Here is a 19,612-nt window from a genome sequence, read left to right as displayed (position 1 = left end):
TACAAAGTATGTTACAGTACAGTACGTTAAAAACAAAACAATATTCTGTAAAAAGTAGCTTTTTTTTTGCTTTTTTTTTCCAGAGAATAAGGCACTGAGATTGCTGGTCATTCAGAGTTTGTTTCTATGTAGAAAACAGGAATGTTAAAATAACTTGTGGATATTAACTATTTCACATAAAGGGTAGCCCCTATCGCAGTATGGCAGATTTTAAACATGTAACAGTTTTCTGTTAAAATGACAGAGAATACGTATCCCTTTTACCAGTGTGTAGGTACAAGATTAACAGGATTAGAATAAACTGGGTCTAATGTTCTGTTTAAAAAAAACAAACAAAAAAAAGAGAACTGAATTCTAAGAACTGAATGCAAAATCATGTAACAGAGAAGGAAAATGGTACTACAAGCTGTGCAATGACAATGACAAATCAGTCCTTGAGATCATAACTTGGTGCATGTTAAGAAGTCAAGAAAACTAGAATAGAGCAGACTGAAGTGAGAGCGAGTGCAGCATAATTAGTGTAAACATAGGAACTCCACCTCCAAGACATCACACTCATACCCACAACGGTCCCACAGTGACAGCCGTGTGACTTAGTAGCGCATTATCCAGGCACCTTAGATAGCTTTAAAAATGTAAAAGGTTCCACAAAGGATGACAGCTGTAGGACCTTACAGTGAAGGCTCTGAAATTCTTGTTTTGGAGTGCTGAAAAAAAAAACATGGCATAAAGACAAAAACATTCATACATTTAAGTTAGTACATGTGATCTAACTGAACCACCCACAGCTTAAGAGTTAAACCATCCTTTGCACATGAGCGAAAGTGGAAAGTGCAAAGCCGTGGTACTAATGTGATAGAGTCTGAAGAGGTTCACATCTCTGGGGCGGGTTGGCTGAGGATCACCAAAGGTGCAAAATGTAGGAGGACTTGAGGCCTGGTTCTGTTGTCCCCGCAGTTCACTGGCAGAAGTTAAGTGGTTTCTTTGCTATTAATTCAGTGTGGGTTTTGTACTTGTTGAATTTTGGAACAGTATACTTGCATGCTGGGTTTGTTTTGGGTTTTTTGTTGTTGTTTGTTTTACTTTTTTTGTTTGTTTTTTTTTTGTTTGTTTTTTTTTTACCAATCCCTGGCCAGGAACTTTGAAAAAGCAAAAACTAATATTCAAATTTAAGGGGTTAAGATGTAAAAGTTTGTTGCTTACTCATTTTAAGTCTGCAAATAGAAATATTGCTCCGACAGGGATAATGGCAGTTTTATGTACACATGAGGTGATCTTAATACCAGAATATAAAATAAACATTTTATAAACAACAGCAGAAATAAGGAGCATTTCATTAAATAGCTCTGCTGTATAAAACAAAGTCCAGTGTTTCACATTTTACTAGCTGCAAAAAAACAACAAAAAAAAACGAGGCTTTTTTCTACATCCACAGGTTCACTTGTCTGAAATCTCATTACCACATCATATGAACCCTAAATATCCCCTAAATTGTACCCTAAATTGTAATAACCTTTGTTTTCAACGTGTTTTAAGCAGTTGTTCACAGATAATGAGGTCGTCAGAACTTCCAACACATTTTCGATGTTCTTTAAATCCAAATTATATCCCACGTAATCCACCTTGGGGTGGAAAAGGGGGATGATAAAATCCTGAGTTATACAATTCGTCACGCAGTGTTAGAACCTTAAAACGACTTGTGGTTAGTGTTCACAACTCGGACTCACTGGCCTTCCCTTCCTTGTATGTAAACTCTGATATATGCCCCTCCTGTACTTTATTTGTGCTGGTTATTCACATAGGCCTTGTCTGCATGCTCTTCCGGTCCACCCTTTACTCCGGGCAGTCCCCTATGGCCTTAAACCACGTACCCTGTGCCCTTCCCACAGGCTCTGGTCAATCTTTTTCACCATACAAAGAAAGAAAGAAAGGAGAGACGTAGGGGATGTGCTTAAGGGCCAATACAGGACAGAACCGGCGCAGATGGCCTTGTTTTCCCCACCCCCACAAGGTCCTGTTTAAACCAAATACACAAGCGATTTTCCTCCCCAGGCAAGGTTGTGTCTCAGAGGTTCTCAGTATTGGGTTCTTCCCTGATGCTGTCCCTAAACTCAGCACGCGGGCGTGGCTTCTGCCGAATACTGCGGCCCGACGCGATGAGGTCGGCGTAACCGCGGGAATGAGAGAACGCGTACGCAGAGCGCCGCGATCGGCCTCCGCGCTGGAACGCCGGCGGCTTCCTCTTCCTTTCTTCCTCCACCTCGTACTTCTTTTTGTTTCTCTGGACCTACAAGTGACGGAGGGAGAGGGAGAGCGTGAGGGAGAGGGGGAGAGAGAGGATAGTAGTAGAGATAAAATGACAGAGTGCAGTTTTCTTTACGTTTCATTTGATGCAAGATTGTTATAAAATTGTTACAAAATTGCAAACAGTGATTAATGATCAACGTGCACTGAGGTTCCATACAGTAATTTCTGCTACTGTAGAAGAAGGTTAAGAAAGTTATCAAGTTTTGAACTGAGGACAGTGCAAACACAGAAAGGGGGTAGCACCCCATTAATACTACACTCTGCAGAGCTCCACTAAATGAGACACACTTCTTAATCCACACGCAGTCACCAGGGAGGCCGTACCTTGTCCCCAACCGAGGGCCAGATGGTCTTACTGAGGAACTGGATGCAGATGACCGGGAGGAGGCTGATGCCCACTGTTAGAATGATGGTGAGCCACAGGTAGGGTTGCCTCAAAGCATTCGCCGCTACACCTGGGACATAACAGCAGGGGGCGCCATTTAAAGCCACTTCAATGTGACAAGTGTAATTAAACAATAAAAAAGCAGAAAATGTTGGTCAAACGTTTTCTATAAATATACAACTGCATTGATAAATCACCTATAATAAGAAGGGGGGAAAAAAAAATGAACAAACAGGATCATTTGGAGCCATCCGTTAGCCAGCAAATATATTATTGCTTTATATATATAAATATAAACCAGTAATACAAACCAGTAAATTTGAAGGCAGTTGGGAAAAGGACGTGTATTCCTGCACTCTGTATGTCAAACATGATGCCAAAGTAAATGGCTATACTGCCCAGCACAGCAAAACAGTTCACAAATGTCCAATAGGAGGTGTCCAAAGAGATCTGCACCAGAACAGAAGATGACAACATGTCAGTACTGTATTGGGCCCCCATGGAGGGAACAGAAACTTGCTATAAGCGCCATAAAAGAAGACACGCATTCATGAACTGCATATTGCCATTGATATGAACATTCACCTAAAATGTTGAGGTGAACAGTTTGGCCCGCTGCTATATACAGAGTTATCAGGATATTGTCGGACAATCAAGTACCTGAAGGTTGACTGTGATGATGAGGGAGGATGCGGTTACCACGGCGAAGGACTGGTAGTCTGATGGTGCCTCCCCGTCCTGGCCCATTGTCTGCAGGAAGGCTCCGTACGGGATGAAGAAGATGATGAGAGACGTGAAGATGCCATGGAACAGGCTGAAGAAGAAGTTCTTGTAATTGAATAACGCTCCCTGCTGGCCCGGAAGATAAAGCTTTGGAAACCGCAAGCTCAATTTGTCATTCACATCCTATGTTGAAAGAGAGTAGAGAGTAAGAGTGTGTGAGAGAGAGAAGTTGGAATGGAGATTTTCCACCACGGGTCAAATACATGACAGAGGTGTGGTAAAGCAGTGAATGTTTGAGTACACGATAGAGCTCAGGAACTCAAAAACGCTGGATCGTTTGAATACACGATAAGAGTTCCATTTACGGCATTTAGCTGACGCTTTTATCCAAAGCGACTCACAATTATAACTGAGTACAATTTGAGCAGTTGAGGCCCAGCGGCTCAGGAGCCCAGCAGTGGCGGAGCTTGAACCGGCAACCTTCTGATTACAAGTCAAGTACCTGAGCCACCACTGCACTGAGCTCAAACGGAAGAGCCAGACATTACCTGGTCCAGCAGGCCAACGAGCAGCACAGGCAAACTGCTGTACAGCACATTGTAGAGGGTAATGAACCAATCCTCATAGGCAATCTAGCAAAGCACACCACAGCATTCATGAGCCAACTGTAGTGATTAAACAGGGTATAAATGTTACAATTGTTTTCAATTTTATTTAATGACTTTTATAAAACCCTCATAATTCTATTTCAAATATGAAATCACAGTAGCTCACAAAACATTTAGTATTATTAATGATCATGGAAAACCCTGAAAGCAAAAGACCGCAGTGCTTGTTAAATTCTAAAAACATTACAAAACGCATCAGATATACTAAACAACAATTAACAGCACTAACAGACTTGTGCATGTGTTTGAGGATTAAAGTGGGAGGAGCGTCTGGATGCGGACCCTCCCCCACTCACCTGTGCGGAGTATCCACTGAAGAAGGAGTACCAGAAGTGGACGAGGGTGAAGGCGAAGTTCTTGTAGAAAAAGTAGCGCAGGAATTTGCACATGCGGATGTAGGACCAGCGGCCGTGCACCAGCAGGAGGCGCTGCAGGTAGCGGAACTGAGCGAAGGCATAGTCGCTGGACATCACCGCCTGCATGCCCTCCTGCCCGCTGATGCCCACCCCAATGTCTGCAGCTGTCGTGGGTCACACGGGACAGACACGTGGGTCACACACGGCCACCGTGACAAGCTCACTCAGACGGAGCTCGTCTGGCCGAACGACATCACAGGAAAGAGAAGCCCAGCTCTGTTCTTAGAAACACCTACCCTAAGCTAAACTGGCTTGAACAGTTAATGCTAGAGAGAGAGAGAGAGATGGGACCTGCGAACCGGGCTCGTCTACTCACTCTTGATCATGTTGACGTCGTTGGCGCCGTCTCCGATGGATAACGTGACGGCCTTCTTGTAACGTTTCACCAGGCTGACCACGTTGGCCTTCTGTTTGGGGGTGACGCGGCAGCAGACGACAGCGCTGCACTCGCAGGCCATGTCTACGAAGTCGCACTGGCGCATCTCCTTCTCCCAGTCATCGATGGGCTGGCTGTCCTGGGGGTTGGCGGGCGGCGGGCGCTTCCCCAGACGCCGCAGACGTAGGCGCCGGCGCTTCTTCTTCTTCTCATACAGGATCTCGTTCTGCAGATGTAAGAAGAGAAAGGGAGGAGGAAGGGTGCGACGCAAGACAGGAAGAGAGAGAGAGAGAGAAAAGTAATTGTTTGTACTTTAATGGACGATAACTCAATACTGTGAGTAATCTTAACTCATGATGGAGATTTTTGTTATTCTTGACACAGTTTGGAATTTTATTTCCTTTGACACCGACCAGCTCCCACGCAAAGGCAACAGACTTACATTTTTAAAAATTTTTTTTTTTTTTTTTTTTACAATAGTTAAAATGGTGCAATAGTTTTCAAAAGTTCATAAGTTGCCCTTGGATGAAAGAACACCCTGGCAGGCTGGCCAGTCTTTCTCGTCCAGTTGCTTGTCTAGGCGACAGGCACATACCAGCCAGCCGCCCGTGATGATCAGAGCGTTCTTGCTGGGCTCGGGGAAAAAGGGCTCCTTCACCGTCTTGTTGCGGCCACGGCCTGGCTGATTCCGCCTGTTCGCCTGCCTGACCGACAGCTTCTCACTGAGCAAAGGTAGAGCAGACACAGGGTCAGAGACCAGGGGTGAATGGGGGTGTATGAACGCACAGGTGTGTGTGTGTGTGTGTGTGTGTGTGTGTGTGTGTGTGTGTGTGTGTGTGAGGTTTACTGTTAGAATAATAAATATGTGTACAGCAGCAGTAAGCACATGTCCACAGGCACATACTTTACGTCTTCTCCATAGTGGATGTTCATTTCGTCGGTCAGTAGCTCACAAGAGTAGCCAATATTCTCAGCAGTCTCTGTGAAGCCCAATAATCAAACAATTCAACAGTTCTGTTTACAAAGTCAACACGTTAACTTCTTGTGTTCTTCTACAGTCTCCACAGTTCAAAACACTACAAACTCAGTTCTCCAAATCAGAAGTTCAAAAGGTGAGCTGGGCACCTTTCTTGTCTCCAGTCAGGACCCAGATCTTGATGTCAGCTTTGGCCAGTTTGGCAATGGTTTCTGGGACACCATCCTGGAGCTTGTCTTCGATGGCTGTCGCCCCAATCAGCTACACAGTGAAGGAGACACAGATTGTGGGCATTACACAGGCTGTTTTCCCAGTGGGCCAGAAGAGGTCAGGCAAGTATGAAGTTCATGAAATGATAGTTAATAGTGTGTGGAGGGGTGAGTCTCAGGGACCAGCACAGCACAGGTCAGCATCCCGCATCAACACACCTGGGCGTGTAGACACCAGTCAAAGCAGTTGGGGTGGGAGTACGTACAACTGTAAGCTATAAAGTTCAGGATTTCTCTGAGATCAATTAATTAAGCACAGGAAGATGTACAGTTAAGGACGTTAATTATCTGGTAAGAATAAAAGTCTTCATCACTTCCTATGTATCCTTTATTTATAAATGCATTATATTTATTATGCATTATAAAGTCATATACCATTGAGTTATAAGGTGTTATACATGTAGCTATAATTCCACAAACTGCATTATAAATAATTTACAATGAATTATAAATACAGGATTCATAGAAAGTGTTTCTGTAGAATTATAATCCATCCATCCATGTGACCAACATTGGCACAGGTCTCAGGAGTGCAGTTTTAAAGTTAATTTCCTACACACACACACACACACACATTATTAGCTAGTGCTCTTCACTCATACTGTATCCTGCTGAGAGCACCACACAGCTTTGGCAAGTTTTGGCAACAACCCGAACAGACAGGTGTGTGAACACACACACCATATGGAAAGTATACAAATAGAAAAGGGCCTGTATGGACGGTGAGAGATTACCATCAGGTTGGTCTCGATGAGCTCGTAGACGTGGTCCAGAGCCTCATCACGGTTGGTCATGACCACACTGGCCTCCTTGTGTTTACGATACCACACGTCATACTCAGACTCACTAATGTCCTTATAACACAGACACAGAGTCCGCAGGGTCTCATTCGCAAAGATCTATCTCAGAGAGAGAGAGAGAGAGAGAGAGAGAATAAATAAGAAGAACTATCTGGAAAAGTAACAATTCAAAGACATTTTCACCAGCTTGAACTTTAAAAAGGAACTGTATGAAATTTAATTCTTCTTTTAAATCAATCAACAGCTTTATGTCTACTTATACAGCCTTTGCAAACTGCTGCACATGCTCCAATCTAAATTCTATATGAAACCCGTTCACACTTTTCCGATAAATCTTTAGGATGACTTTCCTAAACTATACATGACTGAAATGAGAACCGTCATTAAAACATCTCTGATTGGTCATGCTAACTGTCCATCATTACACTGGGTCATATTAGGAGTCCCCCTTACGTCCAGGGAATCTTGTGTGGTCTCTTTGTATTTGGAGCTGGGACTGAGGCGCTGGTAGATCACCGTGTCTGCCCCCTTGCAGTACAGACGTATCCGGCCATCGGGAAACCGTACTGCACACAGACGGGACACAGTTATATACACACCGATACCAGAACTCCGGAGTCCAGTGTGGAAGTTAGTGAGGGAGTGAGCTAGTGAGCGAGGGGTAAAGAGAAGACACGAGGGAGGGAGTGAGCTAGTGGGCGAGGGGTAAAGAGAAGAAACGAGGGAGGGAGTGAGCTAGTGGGCGAGGGGTAAAGAGAAGAAACGAGGGAGCGAGGTAGCTAGTGGGCGAGGGGTAAAGAGAAGAAACGAGGGAGCGAGGTAGCTAGTGGGCGAGGGGTAAAGAGAAGAAACGAGGGAGCGAGGTAGCTAGTGGGCGAGGGGTAAAGAGAAGAAACGAGGGAGCGAGTGGGCGAGGGGTAAAGAGAAGAAACGAGGGAGCGAGTGGGCGAGGGGTAAAGAGAAGAAACGAGGGAGCGAGTGGGCGAGGGGTAAAGAGAAGAAACGAGGGAGCTAGTGGGCGAGGGGTAAAGAGAAGAAACGAGGGAGCGAGGGAGCTAGTGGGCGAGGGGTAAAGAGAGGAAACGAGGGAGCGAGGGAGCTAGTGGGCGAGGGGTAAAGAGAAGAAACGAGGGAGCTAGTGGGCGAGGGGTAAAGAGAAGAAACGAGGGAGCGAGGGAGCTAGTGGGCGAGGGGTAAAGAGAAGAAACGAGGGAGCTAGTGGGCGAGGGGTAAAGAGAAGAAACGAGGGAGCTAGTGGGCGAGGGGTAAAGAGAAGAAACGAGGGAGCGAGGGAGCTAGTGGGCGAGGGGTAAAGAGAAGAAACGAGGGAGCGAGGGAGCTAGTGGGCGAGGGGTAAAGAGAAGAAACGAGGGAGCGAGGGAGCTAGTGGGCGAGGGGTAAAGAGAAGACACGAGGGAGCGAGGGAGCTAGTGGGCGAGGGGTAAAGAGAAGACACGAGGGAGCGAGGGAGCTAGTGGGCGAGGGGTAAAGAGAAGACACGAGGGAGCGAGGGAGCTAGTGGGCGAGGGGTAAAGAGAAGAAACGAGGGAGCGAGGTAGCTAGTGGGCGAGGGGTAAAGAGAAGACACGAGGGAGCGAGGTAGCTAGTGGGCGAGGGCTAAAGAGAAGAAACGAGGGAGCGAGGTAGCTAGTGGGCGAGGGGTAAAGAGAAGAAACGAGGGAGCGAGGTAGCGAGGGAATGAATGCAGACATGGAGAGAGGGGTTGCATGTTTTTATAAGAACGAGCGAGAAGAGCAGCGGGTGAAGGAGGAGACCGCGCGCTCACAGATGATGGACATGCGTTTGCGGTCGCTGTTGAAGTCGAGCAGAGCAAGCATCTTGTACGTGTTCTCCATGCCCATCTCGCTGATGGTGATGGTGTCCTGGGTGCGGGACAGGAAGACGAACCCAAAGCACCGCGCTGCAGTGACCAGAGCACCCTCGTCTGGTGACGCAGCCTGGTACACCAGCTCGTCTGAAAGCGCAGGGAAGCAAAACCGCAACAATTATCCTTTTAACGTACATGAAGTTATTAGTCTGGCACTGCCAGGCTAGTGTCTACTACTGCAGGAAAAGGAAGTTCATTCCGTCAGTTTGTAATACTTCTCTCCACTTTTCAGTGCTCATGAGAAATTCATTAGCCCCGAAAATGATGTCAAAACACCCAGATGAAATGTCAGCGTCAATCTCTACCTTTCTCCATGTAAGCCACACCTGTGCCAGGGTCTGTGAGGTATTTCACTTAATCTTTCACTTGAACTGACAGGAGAGACACACAACCAACAAACTCGGTTGATTCAGAAACCGTAGCTGTTTACAGAGAGTCGGCCATCCTTGAAATACAAGGCTTCTCCCGCGGCCCGTCGGCAAATAAGCAACGATGTCTCTCTTACTCATTCCTGGCTGCTTTAAGCAAACCTCTGGAATTGCTTTTAATAATGAGATGCCACGGACTTCACAACACGTCTTCAGTCTCACGGTTATAACTTGCTGTGAAAGGCTCATTTTACCATTTTACCTGTTGGCTAAGGCTGAACTAAAGCTGGAACAACAATACTTTAAGTCACATCAGACCAGTACAAAACAATGCACATATGTGCGGATACACCGAAGTGTGATTAGCCAATCGGAATGCAACTGGCAGAGTCTTGACGGTGTGGAGAGGTTGACGCACTACGGATATCAGACCTTCCGTCTGTGCGCGCGACAAGCATCTGTGTATTTATAAAGTCCTTTTTAACCTTTTATTTCAAGTTTAAATAACTATATTTGAAGTACAAAATCATTCAGGGCAGCCCTGAAATGAAGTGTGATTTTGGGTGGTGAGTGACAGAGCCTGAAAGGAAGTCCCCGCAAAGTGTGTGAGCTCAGAGTGCTGCAATGCACGCACGCACGCACGCACGCACAACAGGCTGAAGCTCTCCGAGAGCCGCTCACCATCTTTCTGCTCCACCATGACGGTGTGGCACAGCGAAAGCAGTTTGAAGAACTCCAGGATCTCTGGGTCCTTCTTCGAGCGGATACAGGAAACAAGGTGACTGTCGAAGAACTGGAACTTCCTGTCCATGTACCTGTTCCAGCTGAAGTCCACAGGCTAAGTCCACAGAGAAATCAAAATGACCATTAGGGTTTTTACACCAAAATCGCTTTTTCATCCAAAGCACAACACAAAAAGGTACTTACACAAGTACACCACTGTTATAAATACATGAATTTGAGAATATATGAATTTGTAAACACATTTGAATACTAAAATACTTGAAGATTACGTAGTAGTATTACACTGCTCCGTACCTTCTCTCTGTCCAATGTTACACCATCTCGACTTGTGGGATTTCCTACAGATCAGAAAGAAGCAGCTCATATATTATCTCAAACACAAAAAACATGTACCCAAACCAAGTGTTAGCATTCGGTAAATTAGTCAGCAAGTGCACCATTCATCAAAAGGTCACAAATTATTCATTTTACATCAACTGTGCTAAACAAGGCGGTTGATCCTATACCCCCCCCCCCAACTGTGCTAAATCATTTCCTGCAAACACACATGACGAGTTGTGTAAAGTTTGCTCGTGTAGAAGGTGCATTGGCCTGTAAAAATGTGCCTCAACCTGTTGTGACGGCGCTTAAACTTTCTCCTCTGTCCGACACACACGTATCGTGCGTAATGTCTCATTGGAACAATGTTTGAGTGTTTCCCACAAAAGACAAAAGGTACTCACATACATGCACACACACGTGCCTGCGCGCGCACGCACACACAAACACAGTGTCTCAGATAGCCATGTTCCCAAAGGCAAGGTGGCAAGTTGTCCAAAGTCCAAACAGAGGCACCTGAGCTTACAACAAGGGATAGTGTGTCTCATTAAGCTCAGACTTCAGCCGGGCAATGTTAAGGACCCTGCCCAAATACGACAAATGCTCAGCAAGTCAAGACCGCAGGAAGCTGAGAGAACCACAGCCAGCCATGTGCACACACACACACACACACACACACACACACACACACACACACACACACACACACAGGCCTATTCAGTGCGTGCACACATGCGCGCCTCCTAGTTACTAGTAAAAGCTTGTTTCTCCTGGAGCTCCAGGTACAGTCTGCCCACACCAACAGGGCTTCAGCACAGGAGCGCCTCATTATGCGCGGGGCTGCCGGCTCTCGGCTCAGCGCTTACCGAACGTGCGCCCGCTGATGGTACACTTCTTGAAGGCCATGATGTTCTGCGTGAGCGTGCCCGTCTTGTCAGAGAAGATGTACTCGATCTGCCCCAGCTGCTCATTGAGTGTGGTGGTGCGTGCCTTGGCTGGGGTGTCTTTGTCAGCATAGTACATCTGCAGGTCCCAGTTTATGAACTTACTCTGGCCAAGACGGATCACCTCCACGCTGTGAGCGAGAGCGAATGTCAGAGCCAAAACAGACCCGCAGAGGCAAGCAAACACACACAAATAATATTCGGATGGTAAAAATGACTCATTCAACGAGTATTTAATAAACTACAGTACAGCATCATCACAGTACACTTTATTCCCTGAGCACTTCAACAAATTTCCCCGAGGACACGTTCATGAGGAGGCTGGTCTGAGGCTGGCTACTCCAATATTAATGGAACAGAGTGATGTTGTTTGGAGGGCTATTGTTTGCAGTATATATCACATTTCGTCTTCCACAGGTAAAGCCATCAATCTAAATAAAAATGGAACAGGTCTTAAAAGTAGGCCATGCGATAATGTTTCTTTCAGACACGCTCACTAAACCGGACCTAAGGGAAGCGTGCCAACGTGGTGTGGAAACCCCCCCTGCCCCCCCGACGTTACCCTGGTGACTGCGGTGAAAAGGCCGGCGCCTCAGTCTCACCTGACGTAGAGCGAGATGGGCACCATGGTGTTAAGGACGATGATGTATCCCCAGAAGCTCAGGAACCCCCTGTAGGAGGCCGTCTGGTTTTTGCCGTCGTACAGGTACCAAGCCTTGCTGCCCACCTCCTCGTACCAGAACGTGTGCCCGATGGCCAGGCCAGCGCAAATCAAGACCAGCAGCACAAAGATCTGCACGCAGCCAAGAAAGCAGAGGTGGCTTAGGTTCTCGCTCGCCACCGACGGCTGAAGTAAAATAGCACGGTGGACATGTCTAACACACCAAAACACTAAACGGTGGCCAAGCCCTATGCCAGCACACACTCCTGCTCCGCTGAAATCTACCATCCTACAGGTGTGAGCATGACTGGGGTCTAAGTAACACCTTTTCTGTAAGGATGTTTTTTAGCCTCTGACTTACAGTGTACACCATGTAGTTCATGAGGTAGTCTATCTTGGTGCGTTTGAACCTGGTCTTTCCACCATTTCTCATGATTTTAGTGTCCGCTCCTGGGGGGGGGGGGCAACGGGAGAGATGGAGAGAGCAGTGGAAAGGTAAATGGATAAGATTAGTGCTCAGACATTAATGTGGGTGTGCATCTGGTATACAGGAACGTCCACAAACTAATACTGGAGCGTTGTATGCATGTATAAGCGTGTGTGAGAGTGTGTGTATGTGTGAGTGTGTGTGTGCCCACCTGCAAAGATGACGAGACCTCGGCATTCCTCCGTGTTGCGGACCTTGCACCCTCGGAGGAGCATGTTGTCCAGGTCCAGGGGAAACGCGTCCCTGTCCCAGTGCATCGTGCCTGTGAACTTGTCCAGACGGTTGTTTGGCTCCTCACACATGATCATAGCTGAGAAAAACACATGATAAGCTTGTAAGGTCTGAAAAAATAAATAAATAAATGAAACTAAAATAAAATTTCAAAAAAATTCTAATTTCACATGGACCATGGGACATATTAATTAATCAGTTGACCCAGCTCAGTAGACATTTTTAAATGATGACTTAAAACTTTCTTCCAGCTTTTACTAGATAACTTCTACTATTTATTCTTTTATTTTTATCTACTCTTTTAAGTATACATTTCATCCATTCCCATTTTTTCCACTTGGTGAGAGGGATCTGTTCTCATCTAATACTGTCGATCTGAGCTTGTGCATTTTTAATCTTTAATATTTTTAATAAAGCCCCACTTCTGTTATTGCTTTACTTCATATTATCTGCATATTATATTTAAGGTATTTAATTTTGTACTGTAAAGCACTTTGGGATGGATCTTTACTGTATTTGATGTGCTATATAAAGTATATTATTTAAATTTTTATTATAAGCTCATCTGAAGATTCATAGTGAGGCAGCTGTTGTTAATATGTACCATCAAACGCCGCCAGATGATTCTCCTGCTGCAGTTTCTCATGTGTCACTTTCAGTCCCATCTTAAACTTCAGATTCGTCTCCCTGGAAATAATACACAAAAAAGTACAAAAAAAAAAATACAGTGAAACCTTTCAGCTTTATTCCTGTACTGATTCCAGTGGAAAATTCCAGTCAGGCCACTTGTGTTGGGACAGGGTCTTCACGGTGCAGGCAGCCGCAGAAAGGTCATTACTGTTCCTGGGTCAATTTTGCTTCTGAGTATGACTGTTCACATAGAAACGGTTAGCAGTGAAACTGATCGCAGATTATCTCTGTGGTACAGGCTTTGTGTATTCAGGTCTCGACTCGGGTCTCTGTCTGTTGCTAATGAAATACTGAACAAAGAAACATTAAAAGTTTCAAACAAAACGGAAGACCAATATTGACCGACGAGGACGCCGGTCATACGAAACAGCACAACATGTGGCAATGAAATATGAAAGACATGGAAAATGGAGCCCTTTCAAATGGTATGGAAAAGATGTACACGGATGTATACACGTGTGTGTTGTATGTGTTTGGTTTTGTGGAGTTCCTAAAACACCCTCAAATCAAACAATTGTCCATTAAGCTCTACGCAGCACGGTTCTTTATTATGACCATGTCGGAGCAGTCAGCTGAGTGCTTGTTCCATCATGTTCTGTCTGCGGTTATAAAAGCAAGACAATACCTAAAAGCAGTAAGTAATTCCTGTCTGCTGCACTGTCTTAACATAGGTACTAGGGCAGTGAGGTCATTTTTATGCTCAAGCAGGTTTAACAGAAGCTAAACAGATAGAGCTGAGACAAAGGAACAAAGGTTTGAGTTTTTTTTGTAGTACCAACTGATAATATACCACCAAAACATCACTGCTTACTAATAGTTTTAATTAATCTTTGCAAATGAGATTCCGTAAGACTTTTCTTTAATAAGCATTTTAGCTGGAAATTTAAAGTGCATCACATTGTCCATGTTAAGAAACAAACAAAAAAAAACAAACAAAAATTTTTTTTTCCAAGTGAGTGACCGACAAATTTAATTTGATAAAATGGAATTAATTTCTTACCCATCAAGTTCTGCTGTCTCTACATAACACAGGCTGTTTGGGTCAGAGCTGGACAGTAACAGAATGTCAGCCTGTGTGAGGAAAATGGGAAATCAAAAATGAAATGAAATAGACATTAAACCATCCATGAATGACAATGAAAAAAGGTAGAAACAAAGTAATAGTGAAGAAGTAGACAAAACATGAAGGGTGAACATCAGTCCCTACATGAGTTTGCGGCAGGTCCTAACAAATCTCTCGCTCCTTCACTAGTGACCTTATTTAAGATGCACAAAAGGACGTTTGAAAATGCTATATCTGAATTTGATGTTAAAAGAAATAGTCAGTAACAGACAAAGGGTACCAAAAATTCTCAGTGAACTTAGGTGACCTTACAGGAATAAAATCATTTTTCTTCAGTCGGACCACATCACCAACTTGAATGTCCATCCACTTTGCCTCCTGAAACCTAAAGCATAAAAGTGAGGTTTTAAATGCAGATTAACAGTTCGAATGGTTAAAGAATTAAAATGCATAAGTAAAAAACAGAAGTAAACAGAGTACAGAGTTCTGAAAGTTATTAACTGTGTTTTCTCCTGCGTATTGGGACGGAGGTAGGATGGTAGGATGGTCTGCCTACCTGCCGTTGAGTATAACTTCACACTTCCTGTTGTTGATTTCCTTGTCCATTCTGTGCCGAGCCTGAGAAAGCAAGGGACAGGTCAAAATGGCCGGTGCCATCACAGCATTGTAAAGTTTCACAGGTCTAACCCTTAAGCGTACACACACACACACAAAGAAAACACGTGCACTTAACACACCAGGTCATCCACCAGGTCTTTGATAGCAGTGATGCCAAGCACCAGTACCAGAGGCACGAGTGTGGTGTACCAGGGCAGAGTGGAGATTTGTGGGATGACCTACTCAAAGGCAAAAGACAACCACAACACAACCAAAATTGCCCTTCAGTGTTTTGTTCACAGAAGACTTTTGACATGTACATAAATACCTAAAACGTGTTTGGCCAGAACAAAAGACAAAAGTGTCTTATCATGAAGGTTGAAAATCAGTCACCAACATGTAAAGTCTCGGGTGAGTTTAACGGGGTTTGAGTGCACATATTTAAAAGCCCCACGAAGATCTCCAGCATACCTGCAATATGAGCAATGTCAGAAAGTAGAGGTTGGCTGCCCTTTTAAACTGCTCAAACAGGTTCAGAGGGAGGAAGGTAAGGGCGTTGTACTTGTAGGTCTTGATGGCGTTTCCCTAAAATCAGACAAAAAGAACAACATGTCATGAAGATTTGATTGCAGTGGACAAATTTAAAACGAGGTCGTTTTCTAATTAAGGACTTAAAAACTTCAGGTCAGTTTCAGAAATCATAAATCAGCCTAGCTTAAACCTAGAGTCAGACACCATCTTTTAGACTCACGGAACAGAAGCATCGAGACTGGTACTTATTGTAGAGTGTTTATTGCACTTATTGTTGCCTGAGATAGAGCTTATATTTGTTTTGCACTTCTGGGTGTCAGCATTGATTCCTGTATTTCAACAGCATTCTAGTTCAATGGTATCTTCAACTCTAACCTACTCTGCTGGCTAGGATGTGTTCTATGAGTAGATGACAAAGCACTTTTGTAAGTCGCTCTAGATAAGAGCATCTGCCAAATGCCATAAATGTAAATGTCTGCTTCTACAGCAGACCATCAAGGAAGCGTTTCAGTCCACCAGGAAAACATTTCCTGAAACAAAGTTGATGGTCACTCCCTGTGAAAGTCTTCGTGTTTCTTGTGTTTACACATTCACTCTCAAAATCAAAAAGTGGGCCACAGTCCTGAGCAGGAATGAGCTGAATCAACATCAAATAATAAGACAGTCAGTTCTTAAAACTTAAAGCGAATAAGACCCATAAGCGAATTCAAACCAACTGAACTGTTCATCTGAAATTCTGTTTGACCCGCTGGTCAGAGAAGCCAACTTTAAGAGTTTAAAGTTTAATGTTAGAACAAAGACACACATTCATAAAAAGGTCTACAGTCTCCAGTGTGGAGGTCACCTTGTTCCACCCACCCACCCACGCACACGCACACACACACACACACACACACACACACACACACACACACACACACACACACACACACACACACACACACACACACACGAGAGAGACGTAGAATGTTTATGCAACATTAAATTATCAGCTGCTGTGGTCATGAGCTAGTACAGTCAACAGGATCATGCTTTAACAGGCTACAGTGCACAACAGCAAGATAGCAAATGAACAGACAGAGCTATGCCCCACCCATCCCACCCCCACAAGGGGAGTGGCTGACACGCTACGTGGATTCCAATTACACAACACAAAAACTGTACCTTCATAGATGGTATCAAGCAGATAAAACTGGCTCTGAATAAGTAAATAAATAAATAAAAGGAAGTGCTGACATTCCCTAAAATCTTCACTGTTGGAAAGCCCGGCTGGTTATGACATCCCACATTCAAATGTCTGGGGTCAATGGAAAAACAACAAACAACAGCTCCAACAAACTGGGATGGTAATGGAGATGCTAACTGATGAACCTGATCAGTGATCATGGTTTCCCCAGCAATCACAGATCAGAGCTCGGGTCTCCTGATTAAGGGAACACACGTGTTCAGAGCCTCACTTCCAAGAAAGGGAGAAGGGGTCAAAGATTTCACCTACAGCAATAATTCAGGGCCCACCGAGGAGCCGAGAACGGGACATAATGGATAAGATGGATCATGTTACCAAAACGGAAGGCAGCGGAAGCGTGAAGTCCCATGTCCTCAATAAGAAACGGGTTGATAGTGGGTGTTGAATGGGTTTTTCTAGTCTAACATTTAATTATTAGAATCACTTTGGAAGTCTATAGCTGTATAGAGACTCGGAGACCACAGTTCATTTGTTAGTCATCATACATCCATGGTCGGTTTCTGGATTGTCGTGGGGTAGATGATACTAGTCCACCAACACTCAGGTGTCTGACGCAATCACACCAACCCGACACGTACTAGCATGCCACTACCGAGACCAGTGTTAATTCAGTGCTGAGAAGGCTCGTCCAGCCACATTACATGTGGTCAGCAGTGCTCCTGTGGTCAGAAACTGACCAGTGATGTCTGGACATCTGGACACAGTCTGGAACCATACGCCTATAAAACAAACCTGCGAGATGGCTGTGGCTAGTAAATCTGTCACTCTGTGCAGGTACAACATAGGTGTTTCTAATTCAGTGGGTGGTGAGTGTAAACAGAGGCGAAATGTATTGTGCAAATATGCTCAGGGCTTTAGTTGTTTAGGATGTGAGCTGGAGTGGAGCAGAAGCTGATGTTTGGAATTTGCGCTTCAACAGCACGGTATCACTTGCAAAAGAGCAGAAGGGAGGTGTGTGTGTGTGTGTGTGTGTGTGTGTGTGTGTGTGTGTGTGTGTGTGTGTGTGGCCAGAGTGGCTGGAGCCTTGAATTATGTATGGGGGTTGGTGTCGACACAACTCTCATTAATTGACGGCAGGCCAAATTCAACGCAGGCTTTTCTGTGCCAGCGGCACAAGCCTCAGAGTGCAACTCTCATTCACAGCGCACAGAGAAGCTACTGGGCATGGTGCGCAGCAAAGTGCAGACACTGCAGCCCCTGCTTCAGGATGGCAGGAGTGTGTCAGGGGCAAGATGGACTGCCAGAGCCGCCAGACATGTGTAAGCCACAGAGCCTGAAGCAGCTGGCAGTTGCCGTAGCTGTTCCACTACACCTCCTCCCGGATCTCCGGAGGTTCGCAGCGAGTTCTCTGGTCTTGTTGACATTCAGGTCACTGCTATCGTCATGGCCGTCTTGAAAGATTTTCCACATCACCTCGGCATGCGTGCATCAGCATCACTGAGCTGTTCAATGATATTACGATCATCTACAAACTCTAAAATATATGCCAGTGCCAGAAGTAAAAAAAAAAGAAACATTTAATTCAGCACTTGGAGTAGTTTACGATGGTTTAGGGTGGTTTTTGTCAAACGAGTAGATTTAGTACACAATGTAAAAATCATACCCTTAGCTTTATGACTGTAGTCTATAGTTTTGGGAGACAATGTCTGTTACTCTTAAACCTAGCCTGTGACATGTTTAGTGTCAGAGATGGAGTATTCCTTTATAGATGTTGCTGCTGCTATAATGGCCTTTTAGCGGGAACACACATCACACGAAGCTATGGACGCCGTGTCCCTCTGTCTTCAACTGGATGAGAATATGGACTAAAATCGTGCACTCCAGTCACGAGTGCTGCTGACCGTCTCTGTGCTACTGTAGGGGACCTGCTTGGCTTCGCTCACTTCTCTCCAGTACAGGACCGAGCTCTCCTCGGGATGCAGGGTTTATACAGCACTCAGGAGCGCTCAGTTGCTGGTTTTACACGCAAGAGAAAGCCAAATCACGTCTTTATCACTCACAGAGTACTTGCACTTCTTAAAACACAGGAAGAACTTCTTCTGGAATTCAGGACGTTTGCAGAAATCTCGGTCGTTCGCTTTGACCTTCCATCCTGCTTCTGAAAATGAAATTAAACAGAAAAAAACAAAACAACAAATGCTAATGATTGAGACAAAAAAATATATATATTAATTTTAAATGACAGATGAACCTTAAATACAGCCTTGACCATAACTAGCCACTGATCCCAGTCCAGAAAAATGGCTCTAAATAGCAGACCACCTGTAACATCATCGACAAATGAGCCAGTCTAGATTCTCGTGTCATGTAACTCAATAGATTAAATTTCTTAGTGGACTACTGCACTTAATCAAAGTCTTAGAGGTCGCATTCAAAGAAGGGAAGCAATAAGGACACTGCTTGACCCAACGAAACAAGGATTCATTCTAACGAAAAGGTGGGTCCCGTGCATAAGAGTGGCATGCTGTACGGCTGGCTGGTGTTAAATTTCATATAAGATTTCAGTAATCTCAGCAATTCAGTAAACGGGCAGAACAAACAGAGACTCACCGGGTTCTACAGATGGGATGGCTGGTGGCACCTCTTCATCCTCCTGTCCCAATTCATCATCAGTCTCGTCATCGCTGTATGGCATGACCTCGTCATCGGGCTCCAGGGAATCCTGGGAGTCCGCACGTGGCCGACTCATCCTGAGAGACCGGACACTGGCACGGGAGATGGGCAGGAGGAACAGACGGACAACAAAGGACAAATGGAAGAAAGAAAAAAAAAAAAAAAGAAAACCGTTAAAATGTGACAGATTTTTGATGACGAAAACCTGAACTTGATAAGAGAATAAACGGCATATGTCCACATAAATTATTGTATGGTTCTGCTCAGAAGATCACACAGAGTGGCAGGATTTTAAAAGAACCATACAAGAC

General features: G+C 44.8%; 1 protein-coding gene across 1 annotated transcript; it reads right to left on the bottom strand.

Annotated features, from left to right (window-relative positions):
• Nucleotides 1-27: 27 nt before the first annotated feature.
• On the bottom strand, nucleotides 28-19,377 carry atp8b1 (ATPase phospholipid transporting 8B1). Its single transcript, XM_035527137.1, is given in 26 exon segments — nucleotides 28-2,287; nucleotides 2,632-2,762; nucleotides 3,004-3,142; nucleotides 3,353-3,598; nucleotides 3,964-4,047; nucleotides 4,380-4,603; nucleotides 4,816-5,101; nucleotides 5,471-5,597; nucleotides 5,780-5,855; nucleotides 6,001-6,112; nucleotides 6,855-7,019; nucleotides 7,374-7,486; nucleotides 8,707-8,895; nucleotides 9,858-10,014; nucleotides 11,061-11,313; nucleotides 11,785-11,975; nucleotides 12,205-12,293; nucleotides 12,482-12,640; nucleotides 13,166-13,248; nucleotides 14,252-14,322; nucleotides 14,627-14,699; nucleotides 14,871-14,932; nucleotides 15,052-15,150; nucleotides 15,383-15,496; nucleotides 18,689-18,786; nucleotides 19,239-19,377. Coding segments are annotated over 26 exon segments (3,702 nt in total). The 3' UTR covers nucleotides 28-2,065.
• Between the last annotated feature and the right edge of the window lie 235 nt (nucleotides 19,378-19,612).

The sequence above is a fragment of the Electrophorus electricus genome, chromosome 6 (genome assembly GCF_013358815.1).
Source record: "Electrophorus electricus isolate fEleEle1 chromosome 6, fEleEle1.pri, whole genome shotgun sequence".
Taxonomy (NCBI): domain Eukaryota; kingdom Metazoa; phylum Chordata; class Actinopteri; order Gymnotiformes; family Gymnotidae; genus Electrophorus; species Electrophorus electricus.
This window is presented reverse-complemented; position numbering and strand designations above follow the sequence as displayed.